General features: G+C 36.7%; 1 protein-coding gene across 2 annotated transcripts in view; it reads left to right on the forward strand.

Annotated features, from left to right (window-relative positions):
* LOC110999608 (proton-coupled amino acid transporter-like protein pathetic) overlaps positions 1-16,019 on the forward strand; it is a 43,146-nt gene that overhangs the window by 23,314 nt on the left and 3,813 nt on the right. For both annotated transcript variants that reach the window (XM_022268745.2, XM_045632042.1), the window contains 2 exons: positions 819-1,031; positions 15,320-15,489. In XM_022268745.2, coding sequence (XP_022124437.2) covers positions 819-1,031; positions 15,320-15,489 — 383 coding nt within the window. The remainder of the gene's footprint in view (positions 1-818; positions 1,032-15,319; positions 15,490-16,019) is intronic.

The raw sequence follows: 16,019 nt of genomic DNA on the forward strand, positions 1-16,019 counted from the left end.
ATAAGGTTTTTCTAAAACAGTTTATTCCCATTCATTCGTTCCAAGTATTTAATACGTATTGAATTGAAATAAGGTTTGGCCGATCATTACAATTTTATAAAACATTTTAAACTATAATTATTTCATTACGCATCGAGATTGCTTACTAAAAAATCGTATTTGGCCAATAAAATAATTAGAGAAACCTCGAAATAATTCTAAATTAATCATATCCTTTGATACTTATAATATTATGTCGAACCGACAAATTGCGTAAACACGCTAATTATTTAATAAAGGTAGCAATTATGAAAGGTTTCATTTATATTACGTGAATAAAAGCTACACTCATTCGTCAATAAATATAAATGTTCAGAGAATGTAAAATTACTGACGAAACGACGGCTTTAGCGGCGTTGGCCTAATGGTTTCAGCGTGCGACTCTCATATCTGATGTAGGTTCGATACCTGGCTGTGCAGTAATAGATTTATTTATTAGATAGATTTTCTTTGTGCGCATAGTACAGGAAACTGATCACCTACTTGTCTATTTGACATCAAACAGATACTAAAATTTTAGGCACAGACCTTAAAAGGTTATAGTGCTACTGATTTTTTCATTTTTTCATTTGATCTTACTCTTTCTTTCCAATCTCAGAGGAGTTTCTTCCGATCCAAGCTGTAATTATTCGTAATTTATTTAAGAAATAGAATAGTACACTATCAATTCAATTACATTAAATTAAAAATATTAAATAAATATCTAATACTGTTGAAAGATTATTAAATATTGACTCTAGGGAAGTGTTCATGAAATATAACAAAAAAAATTGTTTCAGTACAGCAATATTTGCTATGGAGGGTATTAATGTTGTAATGCCAGTAGAAAACGAAATGAAGAAGCCTCAGGACTTCCTTGGGTGTCCAGGGGTTTTAAATATGACCATGGTACTTGTAGTCATTCTTTATGGTGTCATGGGCATATTTGGCTACATGAAGTATGGAGAGGAAGTGCTTGGAAGCATCACATTGAATCTGCCTCAAGATGAAAAGTATGTATTTTATTTTACATAATTTACTATAATTACTAGAATATTTGAACATGGGCAGCGGATGTTTCTTTATATGAGTATTTTTCACAACCAAGTTTTCATTATTATTTCCGCTTGGAGGCAGGATATTACTTTTAATTACCTATATAATTGTTCACTGATCTGCGGTTATATGAACACATATCATACTGGCGCCATTACTTAATCACATTATTATACATAAATATTATCAGTTCGTGACGCAAAATTAAAAACTGGTATTAAATTATGTATTTAATTATAAATAAGGGTTACTTGTTCGCACGTGTTTGGAACAAATTCAAATTGTTCTTGAAAATGGTAGATTTTAATAATATATTTTAATTATTAAATTTTAAGGTTAGTATATTAGAATTAACTACAATTATATTGATATATTTTATATACAAATTGTCCAACCAATAAACTATTTATTGCCAGATCATAACTGCGACTAATGTATTAATTCAAATTCAAAATGGTAGATACATGTGCCCATATGAGGATTTATGATTACCGATTACTGATATGATTACTGATTGCCGCTTTCGTAAAAAGTCGTGATTTCCTTAAAACACTCTTTATTGTATATAATCACTACTAGTTTAATAAAAAGAAATCCAATTTGTTTCTTTATGAATGGATATGGAGTAAATGGATTATATATTAAGATTATAATTATAATTTGCATAGTTATTGGTTAATTATTTTTCAGACTGTGTTGTGTAACTATATTCCCTAAAGCCCCGTGGATACGAACCCCGGCTGTTCGAACCAATAGATTGTTTATTCTATGTGCGCATCACACACTTGCTCATACGGTGAAGGATGAACTTCGATCAATTAACCAAAACTTTGATAGTATATGAAATTATGTAAAGTTCAAGGATAACTAGACTGAGAGTAGATTATGGCGACAGTTTGTGTTGTAATGCCATTTAAGGGTGTATTGAACGCTGGTAACACTGAAAATGTTTAGAACTGGCCAGTTAGAAATATTGCAAATAAAAACTTTTTTGAATTTCAATTTTAGAACCCTTTCCTAATGCAGCTTACGTTGCATTCATTTATCATTTGTTTTTGTGAAATGGCGGCAATTTTGTAACTCTTGTTACACGTGAAAATGATCCCAACGCGAGAAAGTTTTCGCTCAATGTATTATTAACTAATATATTATATTACTTTCGTTGTGGGCTTACTCAACGATAAAGAAATCAGTTCTTATTAATTTTTACAACAAACTTAGAATTACCTTAAATACATTTATAATATAAAATAACTTAAGCTACAGAGTATATTGCATGAGTAAACACGCTTCTAACTTTGAGGTTCAAACAAGGAAGTTCAATCTCGTCTATTTAATATGTACTGTAGAATATTCACCCCAGCCCCGAATGAAGGAATTTTGAGTGTTAAGATGTTATATTTACTAACATACATACCAAATACAAACGATGAGTACAATTTTATTGACCGTCTTGAACCGTAGGAATGTGTAAACACAATTAAAGTAATTACTACTTAATTTTACTTGTTGTTAATATTTTAATTATCTTTGGTAATGGATACCTTTTTGTAAAGCTTGAGTGTAGTGTTATTTATCTTTTATCAAGCTTTTTGTTAATAGTAGCATTTCTGATATTTACTTCAGTATGTGGTTTGAACGTGCGACTCTTATTTTTCATTAATAAGGAAAATATTATATGACTAGCGACCCGCCCCGGCTTGGCACGGGTGCAATGCTGATACTAAATACACTACAGAAAATCTGTGAACGTTGTATATAAAAATGTGGGTTATCCATTAGAGATAGACATATACCATCACGGACTTTTCTGTAGACCTTTTCAATGTGTACAATACTTAGTACATTATTTTGATAAAACTCGTAGGGTTCAGCCTGCGTTTGCAATGTAAGCGGAAAAAATGTAATTATTTACGACATTACATTGGAAACCTCAAAAATAACAGTACTTTTCCACTATTTAATGGATGTAATTATACATATAAACCTTCCTCTTGAAGCACTCTATCTATTAAAAAAACCGCATGAAAATCCGTTGCGTAGTTTCAAAGATTTAAGCATACAAAGGGATATAGGGACAGAGAAAGCGACTTTGTTTTATACTATGTAGTGATTTATATTAAAAGGCTTACTGACTTAATTTCTAAACAAGCGCACAAAGGGTTACCTGTACTGCCGGGTCCCTAAGTGCACTGCGCGTTCAATTTAATAACGTCTAGTATTCTGTTGGGACCGGCACGCTTTTGTATGAGATACGACATGTTTGCGAAACTCATACTGGTGCCTTCGAGGCGATTCGTCGGAAAAGAATCGCTTCGCTTTTACGCAGATTGCAAAGCAGTAGAAACAGTATCTTGAGTACAATAGATTACTGTACTCAGTCGCAAATTGTTAGCTAAATAGATCTGTGTTACAGCAATTGAAGGCAAATCCATCGCTTGTAGTACCATTCACGTGGAGCATTGTGTAATATTTGCAGCCACAAACATCTAGTTACAAAAAAAAATTAAAAAAAACTCACGTCGAATTATAATCGCTGTTTCAAAAAGAGAGAATAACAACTAGCCCCGCAAACTTTGTTTCGCCGTAATTTTTATTTAGCTTACCTAGTAGCTTCATACCAACATTATTTGTAACAAATTGCTATTCTACCCCATAGAGACTGTTCGCTATTTCGGAATAAAAACATAAGTATTAAATAAAACAATATTTTTTCTAAATTTTTCTCTTTATAAAACTCTTCCTCGTAGTTCAAGGAATAAATATAAACAATAATTAGTTTTTTTGCGAGTTTTGCGCTTAGCAACAAATTTTGCGATTCATTTATATTTATATATAAATTATAGATTTTATTTACCGTCTGCTACACCTGACAGCTTTTATCTAATTTCAAAAACTTTATGGTATAAATTATAATTGAGAAACCACTTACAGTACCTTTTGACGTTTGGGAATACACCTTGATAGCTAAGATCTCCGTTCAAGGTCATCTTCCTATAAATTCGTAATTAAAGTCAGTCTAAATGTAGGGATGAAATAGAGGCAACTTTTATTTTCAACTCGGCGGTAGCGCTCAGAATACAGAGTTAATGAATTCCAAAATCGAGACTACGTGACTGGGCGTCGCTTTTATTGCGAGCCAGGTACTTTTACCGCACCTTGTTTAGAAGTTCGGTGGCGTCATGGGATTTCAGTAAGTATATGAGTTTCAAGCTGTACAGTGTACACCAAGGGGTAAATCTTGAAATAGAACGGGACGCAACATATTATTTGCGAAGTCTCTTTTAAAATAAGTCAGACTTACTTGTCCATTTCATAAAAAAAATCAGTGGCGCTACAACCTTTTTAGGTTCTGAATCTGTTTCATGATCATTTTATTTTTATTCTAGTAGGCAAGTAGGTGATCAGCCTCCAGTGCCTGACACACGTCGTCGACTTTTTGGGTCTAAGACATGTCGGTTTCCTCACGATGTTTTCCTTCACCGTTCGAGCAAATGTTAAATGCGCACAAAAAGAAAGTACATTGGTGCACAGCCTGGGATCGAACCTACGACCTCAGGTGTGAGAGTAGCACGCTGAAGCCACTAGGCCAACATGCTCTTTGTCCATTTCATATGCCTCACCTATTGCTAAAATTATCTTGTATAATGCCTCTGCTTTTATTCGCCTGAATAAGTTATCGTACACTTCTGTATCACTTTATTTTTACTAAAATTATGTTTTGCGCTCCTCAATAGTCTTTATTTTATGCTTATGATATAATATTTTACTGATTGAATAAAATGACTGATGATGTCATCATTGTTAGTTTTATTCATAAAATATGGGATTGCCCATATTGTGTGAATAAAACTAAATTGTACTACTTAGAATATATTTTATTCAGGAAAACAGATGTCAATACATCTGTTAGCCTGAGTCAAGCCTAAAAACAGCCTTTACGTTTCAGCATCATAAAATTCTCGGATTAGGTTCTTTTAGTCTACGCTTTTTCCTTAATTTATAGAGAGTCAAAATTTACATAAGAACTTTGATTAAATTTGTCCGTTCTCCATACAGATTAAAATCCATTACCCAAGTAATTCGTTTTCCGAATTCATGCTTAACGCTGAATATTAATTAAACCCTTTTAATGGTAATCTCAGTATTAGAACCCGATTATAGGCTAAAACATTCCATGAGACAGATACATATGAAATAGAACAGTGATGGTAGCTAATGAGTAGAAATCATTATCAAAATAATATTCACTTTGTCCGCTTTAAAGATAATATGTTTCCCCAAAAGATCCACATCACAATTCGTTTCATCAGGAAATGATAAGAAAGATTCTTATTTCAAATTACTTCAATCAGTATTACAAAAACAGCGACGAGCCAACGTACTTTCAAACTGATATTACTTTATTAGTAAGACACAACACATATGTAAACCAACCCAATTAATATAACAGTAAAAAGTGACCATTATATTTACTCGGACACTAAGGGCCTGTTTCACAATGTCCGGATAAGTTCCAAATAAGCTATTTGTTACTTATTGGTATGATAAATAGTATTTTTGCGTTTTACGACTGTCAGGTAGCGCTATACGTCATGCAATTCGAAGTATCTTATTTGGAACTTTTATCTTTCGAATAATTTATGTGTTGCATAGCTATTTAGCACTTTATCCATACATTGTGAAACAGGCCCTAAGAGCCGTAATACGAAAAGGTCGGGCTCTAAATTGAATTTAAAATAGGATTTATATGTCCATCAAAGACTTACACCTAACACTTTTATATAGATACGAAACATTTCTAACTGAGTTAAGACGTTAATAGTGTTGTCTTTTATTATCATAGGTTTAACACATTTAAAGAAAACACGTTTTACCAGATTTTTTTATGCTAGCTATATTATATACTTATAATTATTTAACCTTATTTTAAAGTCACCGTAACCACACACGCTATAAAGCACGCGAAACGTCGGAAAAATTTAAAATTATGTTAAATACTTAATATAATACATAGCTTCAATCCGGTAAAAAAGTGTTTTATTTAAATGTGTAAAAGCTATGTTAGTAAAAGACAAGACTATTAACGACTTAATTCAGTTAGAAAAGTTTCGTATCTATATAAAAGTGTAAGATAAAAAACTAATTACACTAATAATCATCATTTGAACCAATATATTCGATAATTTGACAAATACAGACGTTTGAACTGGATTTTTGCTATCTACACCAGACTGAGCGCGAGCAACTAAATTGGGTTTTATAGAAGTCAATATGATTACAGAATGTTGTTTATAATTGTTCATGTTTAAACATCAAAAGTAGACGTTTATTAATTAATTTACTACAAGCTAATAAAAGATTTACACCCGTAATAATAACAGCAAAGAGATATTTAAAATGAAAAAAATAGGTAAATATTTAGCGCTAACAAATATTAGCACTTTTGTCAATTCACTTAACTCATAATAAAAAGGTCGTTAAACTATGTAATTCATCGAAAAATTTGTGCCCTTTTTAGAAGGTTAATTCTAGGCGTGGGCAAATATAGTGAGGGCGAACATTGACGCCTATTGACATACCCATCGGGTACGTTTATACTCAATGAACACAATATACACCCACCCACAGAACTTAAATTAGATCGGATACACGTAGGGGAAAAAGTAGTACCAACACTCCTTACATCCTTTATGTAAGGCACACTTAGCCTCGATTATTTTTGTACTTACTCCTAAATCACTTAGTCGGACTGACACTCTCACAAAAGTGACATTCGTGAAATCCTTTGATTGTCAAGCCAAGCTCTTCATAGGATTTTCGTAAGTCCTCCTCCATTATGCTCCTAATAATAATGTCATTGTCCACCGTGATATCAAGTCCAACAGATTGATTGTGCTACATTTAGGTCGAAATCAGTATTGAAATCACGCAGTTGTGCCGAAGCACGTGAGAAGATGCTACGCTCCATTGTAGAGACAACCTTTGCCGCCCTTGACTACTGTCAAGTTGTTGGTGTATTCAGCAATCTGTCTATAAACGCCTATATCTGATCCCGATATTCTCTTTGCAGCTGGCGTGGTTTTCCATTTATTCTGGGAAAATACTTGATTTCAAACTAGTGCTATATAGACGGCATGAAGAATTTTAAAAGGTGAAATTGTCTAGATAAACATGGACGCGTCTCGAGCCATACGCTGCATTCGCATCGAGTTGTGGCGGCTCAGTACTGTAAACACTTTTTGAGGAACTGAGCAAATTCGTTAGTTCTTCCGTTATAGTTATCCCATCTTTTACACTTCCTCTTTATTATATTGTGTGCTCTAAACATATTTCCAAAATATGACTTTATATCAATCGACAATTATTATTTTTTTATATTTTATCTGTATGGATTTCATATGCACGTTCTGTGTAATTGTTTACTACTCTATTATCCCCCATAACAAAGTAAAATGAAAAACTAAGTACGCGTTTTTGGCAGTTGCTTTTTTCCTGCTTCATGTACCTAGCAAAAAACAAAAATAATAATTTTTAAAATAGATTTCCTTTACTAGAGACTTCTTATGTATTAATATAATATGTATTTATTTACAACAAAACCCGCTGTGCTGTTATATAGTGTACCTATAAGCTAGCGTTTTGATTGAACACAACAAGGTTTAAACATAAGAAAATACCAAAAGCATATAAACCTCATCGCAGCTCCACTGCATTTTTATAGTGTACATACTTTACACATAATATTACGACAACGAGTTAAATAATTTTTTTCTACAATTTAGAGATGTTTTCAGGAACCTGAATTATGATTTATTGCCCTTTCAAGAGAGGGACTGTCATCAGTAATTTGAAATTTACGTAAAGTTATCGTCCTTTTCAGGAGGCTGAAGTATTTTATCAGCTTTTAACTGAATAACTGAATAAGTAATAATTAAGACATTTAGTAATTTAACCTAATTGGACTTCTTCAAAAAATATTATATTTCATCGTGATTCGTCTTGCATTTTTCAAAATTTGTATCGATAATTGTTGTTTGATGATTAATACAAAATCAGAAGGAAATATTAGATTTAAATTAATACTTTATTGAAATAAATTTTGAATGTTCCAATATTTTAACTTAAAAATGGTTCTCTTGGAATCTATATCATTGTGAGCAGTGTTGGCCTAGTGGCTTCAGCGTGCGACTCTCATACCTAAGGTCGTAGGTTCGATCCCCGGCTGTGCACTAATGGAGTTTCTTTCTATGTACGTATTTAACATTTGCTCGAACGGCGAAGGAAAACATCGTGATGAAACCGACATGTCTTAGACCCAAAAAGTCGACGACGCTTGTCAGGCACTGGAGGCTGATCACCTACTTGGATATTAGATTTAAAAATGATCATGAAACAGATTCAGAAATCTGAGGCCAAGACCTAAAGGGGTTGCAGCACCCCTGATTTTTTTTTGTAATCTATATACGTATAACATTATATCTCACACATTTACGACAGATAGCTTTCAATCTAAAGACCATTACAATTTTACGGTAACAAACACAATAGTTAAATTAATTTCAAAATTACAGATACCACTTTAGGAAGTGTTCCACTTTAGGAGATGTTTGGTTGTAGATAAATAAAACTTCCTAATAACTTGTCGAGAAGAGGTTGAAGATGGAACTGAGTATATAAACGTGTATATTGAATCTTGAATGTAGAATGAATAATATTTTACAAAAATAGATACATTTGTATAAAAAACTTAGACTATCCTTAAAAGTAGTAATGACATGTTGACTTAAAACGTTCAGCCAATACGCGCAGGGTGTGGTCGTAAGGGATCTTTCGCTACCTGACTCGTGTTTCAACAAAAGCGAGGCGCGGCAAAAATTTGACCCTTTTCTGCGCGCAGCGGCTGAAGCGTTCGGATGTGCTCTCTTGAGATCATTCGATATGCCTACAGCCTATGCGACAACACTGATAAAACTGTTCTTTTCAGAACACACTTGTATCTTACGCAAACGTACAACTGTTCTTTTCAGAACAATTTATTCGCGTATCAAACGACATAACGTAAACGTATAAACTGTTCTTTTCAGAACAATTTATTCACGTATCAAACGACATAACGTAAACAGCTAATTTGGTCACCTACAGGATTCCCCCTCTAGCGAAGCGTACCGGCAGGCGTATGACGCGGCCTCGGCGAGTTGTCCTTGTAGGTGTTACATTGCTCCCATTGTTTAGTTGTTTCAGGCTGTTGTCATTTTGGTGTTTCAGGTTGTCGTTTTGATATTGCTTGTCGTTGTCGTTCTGATGTTTCAGGTTGTTTGATTGTTTTTGTGGTTCTGTTGCACTCGATGTGGTTTGCTTGTTGTCGTTACTTGGTATTGTGTTCGTAGGCATATCTTGCTCGGCGATGGTGTAGGCAGGTTTGAGTCTGTCGATAGATATATTCATTTCTCGGTTAGGCAATTGTAGTGTGAATACCTTGTTGTCTCGTTTAAGCACGCGGTAGGGTCCGTCGTAAGGTGCTTGTAATGGCTTTTTTACGGCGTCTATGCGTACAAATACGTATTCACATGTTTGTAGGTCTCTGTGTATAAATATCGGTTTGGTATTGCTATGAGGTTGGCTCGGCATTGGTTGTAAATTCCGTATTGCGTTGCGCAGTTGGTCGATGTAGGCAGAGTCCATGATTACGTCATCACGGGTTGTTGATAGAAAATCACCGGGTAAGCGAATATTGCATCCGTAAGTAAGTTGAGCGGCGCTTACGCCAGTGTCACTTCGCATAGCGGTGCGTACTCCAAGTAGGACGGTTGGTAGTTCGTTGATCCAGCTTCTTGCGGTTTGTAATCTTGCCTTTAATGCGGCCTTAAGAACACGGTGCCATCTTTCGATGATACCGTTACATTGTGCGTGGTATGAGGTTGTACGCGTTTTTTCAATTCCGAGTAAGCGAGAAAGAGATGCAAATACTCGGCTTTCGAATTGGCGTCCTTGGTCCGTTGTTATTGTTTTAGGACATCCGAAACGGGAAATCCAACCTTCGTACACTGCTTTTGCTACGTCTTCAGCCGATATTTCGCATAATGGGTATGCTTCGGGCCATCTGGTTGCTCTGTCTATCATTGTAACGAGGTATCGATGTCCGGTGGTCGCGGTAGGTAGCGGACCAACGATATCGATGTGCACGTGTTCGAAGCGTTCGGTTGGCGCGAAAGTTGTTAATGGGCTTGATGTGTGGCGTTGAATTTTGGCGCGCTGACACTGTATGCATGCTTTAGCCCACTTGCCGACATCTGCGTTCATTGAAGGCCAAAAGTATCGTTGCGAAATTAGTTTTCTTGTAGTCTTTATTCCAGGGTGGCTAATATTATGTACTGCGTCGAATGCGATACGTCGGTATTCTTCTGGTAAATACGGTCGTACGTATGGGGTTGATGTTTCGCAATAATATTTGGTGTTAGACGCGGGCAGGTTGATTTCCTTGAATGATAAGTTGCTTTGTAGACTTAGTGCTTTGAGAGTATCGCTATCGCGCTCTTGAGCTTTTGCAAGTAAGTTGTAGTCGATAGGCGATGGACATGTAATTGCGTCTACGCGTGATAATGCATCTGCGGCTGCGTTTTGCGACCCACTGACGTGACGTATATCAGTTGTAAATTCGCTGATATACAGTAGCTGTCGGGTGCGTCTTGGTGATTCGCTGTTTGTGCTTGTTTTCGTGTAAGCGAATGTCAGCGGCTTGTGGTCGGTGAATATTATGATTTCTCGTCCCTCGAACATTTTGCGAAAGTGTTTGACAGCCATATAGATGGCGAGTAGCTCTCGATCGTAAGTGCTGTATCGAGTCTGTGCGTCAGTGAATTTCTTCGAGAAATAGCCAAGTGGTTGCCACGTGTTGTTGATGAATTGATTGAGAGCGGCACCAGCTGTTTTATCACTCGCGTCGCTGAATATAGCAAGTGTCGCATGATGAGACGGATGAGCGAGTAAAGCGGCGTTTTTAATGCTCTCTTTACATGCTTCGTAAGCTTGCGTTGATTCAGCGGTCCATTCGATTTTAGTTTTATCTCGTTTCTTGACGTTGTGTAGATATGAGTTTAACGGCGCTTGTATGGTCGCAGCGTCTTTGATATTTTCGCGGTAAAAGTTTACCATGCCGAGAAAACGTCGTAGTTCTTCTACTGTTTGTGGCTTCGGGAAGTCTGTGATTGCCTGTACCTTCTCTTGTGGTGGCTGTATTCCTTCCGCCGTGACTTGGTGACCGAGGAATTTAACCGTTGGCTGGCCGAAAACACATTTTGATGGATTGATGGTAATGCCGTATTCATCTAATCTCTGTAGTACGGTACGTAGGTGTTTGCGGTGCTCTTCCTCGTTGGTGGATGCTACGAGCAAGTCGTCGACGAATGGAAATACAAAGTCGAGTTCACGCAGTACTTCGTGAATGAAGCGTTGGAATGTCTGACCGGCGTTCTTTAGACCGGGGCACATGCGTGGAAACTCAAAAAGGCCAAATGGTGTGATAATGGCGGTTTTCTCCACATCTTGCTCGCTGACTGGTAGCTGCTGGTAAGCTCGGTTGAGGTCCAGCGTGGAGAAAATTTTCTTCCCTGCGAGTTGATATGTAAAGTCACGTATGCGTGGTATGGGATAGCGATCGGGCTTAGTTATCGCGTTTAGCCTTCTGTAATCGCCACACACGCGTAACTCTCCATTTTTCTTCGGCACAACGTGAAGCGGTGATGCCCAAGGGCTTTTGCTTGGTCTGCATAACCCTTGGTCAATCATGTTTTGAAATTCTTTCCTGACCATTTCGTAGCGATGCGGTGCAATGGGGCGTGGCCTGCAGTGAAGGGGCGGTCCGTTCGTTTCTATGAAGTGTTCGACGGAATGTTTGGGACTAAGTTTCATTGACGTGATTCTAGTCGTCCCAGGGAAATCTGCCAGTATATTATGGTAATTATGCTCAATGTCGATACTGCGAACTGTAGGTATGTTTCCAGTACTGAGTTGAGCGTTTGTTACCAGCTGTGTTTTCCCGTCGATCAATCTTCTGTTTTTAACATCAACAATTAGGTGGTGATGCTGTAGAAAGTCTGCTCCCAGTATTGGCTTCGACACATCTGCTACGATGAATTTCCAGGTGAATGGTCTTCGGAGGTTAAGGTTGAGTTGCAGTGTCCTCTCTCCGTATGTCGGTATAACGGTGTTGTTAGCGGCGTAGAGTTGGAATGGCAATGGTTTTTCGTGAGAGCCTTTTTTCTTTGGTAGGACGGAGATATTGGCTCCTGTGTCTACCAAAAAAGTAAGTTTTGTTACCTTGTCGGTAACGAAAAGGCGGTGTGATGCTTCGGTAACGCCAGATTCCGCCGCGGCTAGCGTTACATTTAGTTTTCCGACTGATAATGACCGTGTGCTTGATCGTTGATGGGCTTAAAACTGCATGGCGATGCGCATTTCTTCGCGTCCATACCGTACCGATTATGATAATAGCAGTACGGCATTGGAGATTTTCTACGGCTTCGGTCTTCCATCGGTGATTCACGTCGGCTTTCGTGGTGATTTCTTGATGCATTCCGCGAGCGTTGTTGGTACCGGTGGCGAGAGCGACTGTTGCGATAAGTGTCGCGAGGTTGTGCTCGTACCTCGGCAACTTCCAAAGACAACCTTCTTATTTCACCGATGAGGGTGTCGATGGTAGGTTGATGCTGTGGTTGCACTGGAGGTATTGGTAATGCAGGTACGAGAGGTGCGACGGCAGCGATGTGATGAGACGGCGTGTGTACTTCCATCATTTTGTCCGCGAGCAAAGTCAGGTCGTCGAGCGTAGTTTTGATTTTGAATGCTTCGCTGACGGCTAGCACGGAACGGATATGTGGCGGCAGATGCTCGAGCCACATCATTTTGATGGTGCTCTCAGGAAATTTGTCCTTGTTGAGCTGCTTCATTTGCCTCATCAGCTGGCTGGGCTTCTGGTCTCCAAGCTCGACTTGCGACAGTAGTTTTTTCGTTTGCGCACTGTTGGACTCTTCGTAGATGGATATTAAGCGGTCTTTAATGGCGTTGTAGTAGTCAGCTTCCGGCGGCGAGCAAATGAGATCGGCTATGTTCTGTATATCTTGCTTTTCGAGTTGTGCGATGACCATCTGGGCGAGTTGGGCTTGGCTTCGTTTCAGGTCGGCGGTTGCGGCTTCGAAACTGCAGAACCAGAGTAGCGGCTGGTCGCGCCAGAATGGTGGCACTCGGAGCGACAGTGAGATGCCGGAGACTTCTTGGCTCGACGATTGAGATGATACTTGACGCTCTGCACCGGAATTTTGTGAGTTCGACATCTTCGATTGGTTGGTGTTCTTCTCGGAGGTTTTTCTTCTAGGCCTTGTGTTCTTCCAGGGCGTTTGCGTTCTTCTGGGGTCACCACTTTAGGAAGTGTTCCACTTTAGGAGATGTTTGGTCGTAGATAAATAAAACTTCCTAATAACTTGTCGAGAAGAGGTTGAAGATGGAACTGAGTATATAAACGTGTATATTGAATCTTGAATGTAGAATGAATAATATTTTACAAAAATAGATACATTTGTATAAAAAACTTAGACTATCCTTAAAAGTAGTAATGACATGTTGACTTAAAACGTTCAGCCAATACGCGCAGGGTGTGGTCGTAAGGGATCTTTCGCTACCTGACTCGTGTTTCAACAAAAGCGAGGCGCGGCAAAAATTTGACCCTTTTCTGCGCGCAGCGGCTGAAGCGTTCGGATGTGCTCTCTTGAGATCATTCGATATGCCTACAGCCTATGCGACAACACTGATAAAACTGTTCTTTTCAGAACACACTTGTATCTTACGCAAACGTACAACTGTTCTTTTCAGAACAATTTATTCGCGTATCAAACGACATAACGTAAACGTATAAACTGTTCTTTTCAGAACAATTTATTCACGTATCAAACGACATAACGTAAACAGCTAATTTGGTCACCTACACCACTATTAAATATATCTGGCTTGATTAGTTTTCGTATATTAGGTTCTTCAATTCCAGAATAAATAGTATGGAAATAACGTTAGAGCTATGTAATAAATAACAAAACCGGGTAATTGCAGGTATAAATACAAACAGCCATTTAGAAAGACAGTTTCCAGTTAATTCGCAATAAACAAAGTTGAAAATGCTGACTTAGAATTGCAATTTGTTCATTTGTTTTTTTGCACACCGACGTACACAACGTTAGTGAGGTAACAAAGAACAATTTTTCTTAAATTATGACTGTACCCGAACCCTGGAATGAACATAGTTAATAAATTTTCTGCGATTCTTTTAACTGCATCTTTTTTAACTGTCAAATATACGTTATTGGTTCGCCAGGTATGGAATCTATTATATTTAGGTTCTTAAAGGGAGTTTTAAATTTAATTAATAATCAAATACTAAGATGTATCATGTAAATAATAAAGTGAAATAAAACCGACTGTAACTTTGGGGAAAATACTTTAAAACCCCTCAAAAGACATACGGAAAAACAAACCTTTCGTATAAATTATAAATTCTAGCTATATTTTGCACGTACCATTGTGGCAATATTATATTCATTAAATAAAGATTTCATTAGGAACAGTCGTAAAAGAAAAGTCCCAATACAATATAACAAAATGGCGCCATCACAATCGCCACATGCGAGAGGTGTGATGCCACAGGTTCAAAATAATTGAATAATAACCCACAAACCATATTTTTATATATACTCGTGAAATATATAGAAAATCGTAATGAATAAAGTTAATATTACATGTTTATATTAATCGATTCGTCTACATAAATTTAAATTATCAGATCCCGTTCGAATAAGATAACTAAATTATTTATGTTATAATAATACATACATTACATAATATGTTATATATAATACATATGACATGTATTAAAATAACTAAACCAAATATAAATAACATCAAGTTTCATTATTTACTTCTCTTTCATTTATTATATCACGTAAGTATATATAGCGTATAATTCGTCAGGTTTTACAGTGGCCATTTTTCATTTTTCGCTCAGAAAACGTGTTTGTTTAGTGTATTTGAAATAATAAAAAATCTGTCTTTAGAGACATCTTTAAAGCTACTTTCATATTTGTATGTCGTTTGGTATTAAATTAATAACAATATAAAACAGATGTTTCAATACAACAACACAGAATTATATGTAAATAACAAATATTTTTACAGCAGCTTTAATATTTTATTTTTTCAGATTGGCTTTGACAGCCAAAGTGTTGGTTGCAATCGCTGTTTTCTTCACATATGGCTTGCAAATGTACGCACCTATGGATATCCTATGGTTAAGGATCGGAACCAGAGTTGAACAGAAGTACCACAATGTAGGACAGATTATACTTCGAACAGTAAGCGTAACCCTAACAGGTAATTTTTTAAACTTACCTAAACTCAACTAAACTAAAAATCTCAACTCTTTCTTTCTGCTTAAATAACGGATTCCGCCAACATTCGATAGACATTTGTACCTGTGTGTGTAACATTTTTACATTCAAATCGAACTGTATTAACCCAAATTTACCAGTGGTAATTATTTAATCAGAAAAACATCCTATGCCGAAACGATGTTTAGGCCGTCTTATATGTGTTTTTGTCTTTCGTGCGCCCCTTAGGCCGAATCAAGGGTGTGCATAAATGGAGTTTTATTTTTCCCAATTAAGATGTCAGGCACAGCAGGGTGATTGCTTACCTAATAAAAGTGATGGAAGAACGGGATACAAACTGAGGCAAAATTACTACAACTACATTTACATAATATATCTCAATTTAGGTAAAGTCTGAAAAATAAGAAAAAAGGAAACGGAAAGAAATGAAATATTGTTACTATACAAAAACTCTCTTTGCTATTTAGAAATACCACAGTCGCCCACTTCTTCTTCATGTATTTAATTTGCGTA

Source organism: Pieris rapae, chromosome 18, assembly GCF_905147795.1.
Source record: "Pieris rapae chromosome 18, ilPieRapa1.1, whole genome shotgun sequence".
Lineage (NCBI taxonomy): Eukaryota > Metazoa > Arthropoda > Insecta > Lepidoptera > Pieridae > Pieris > Pieris rapae.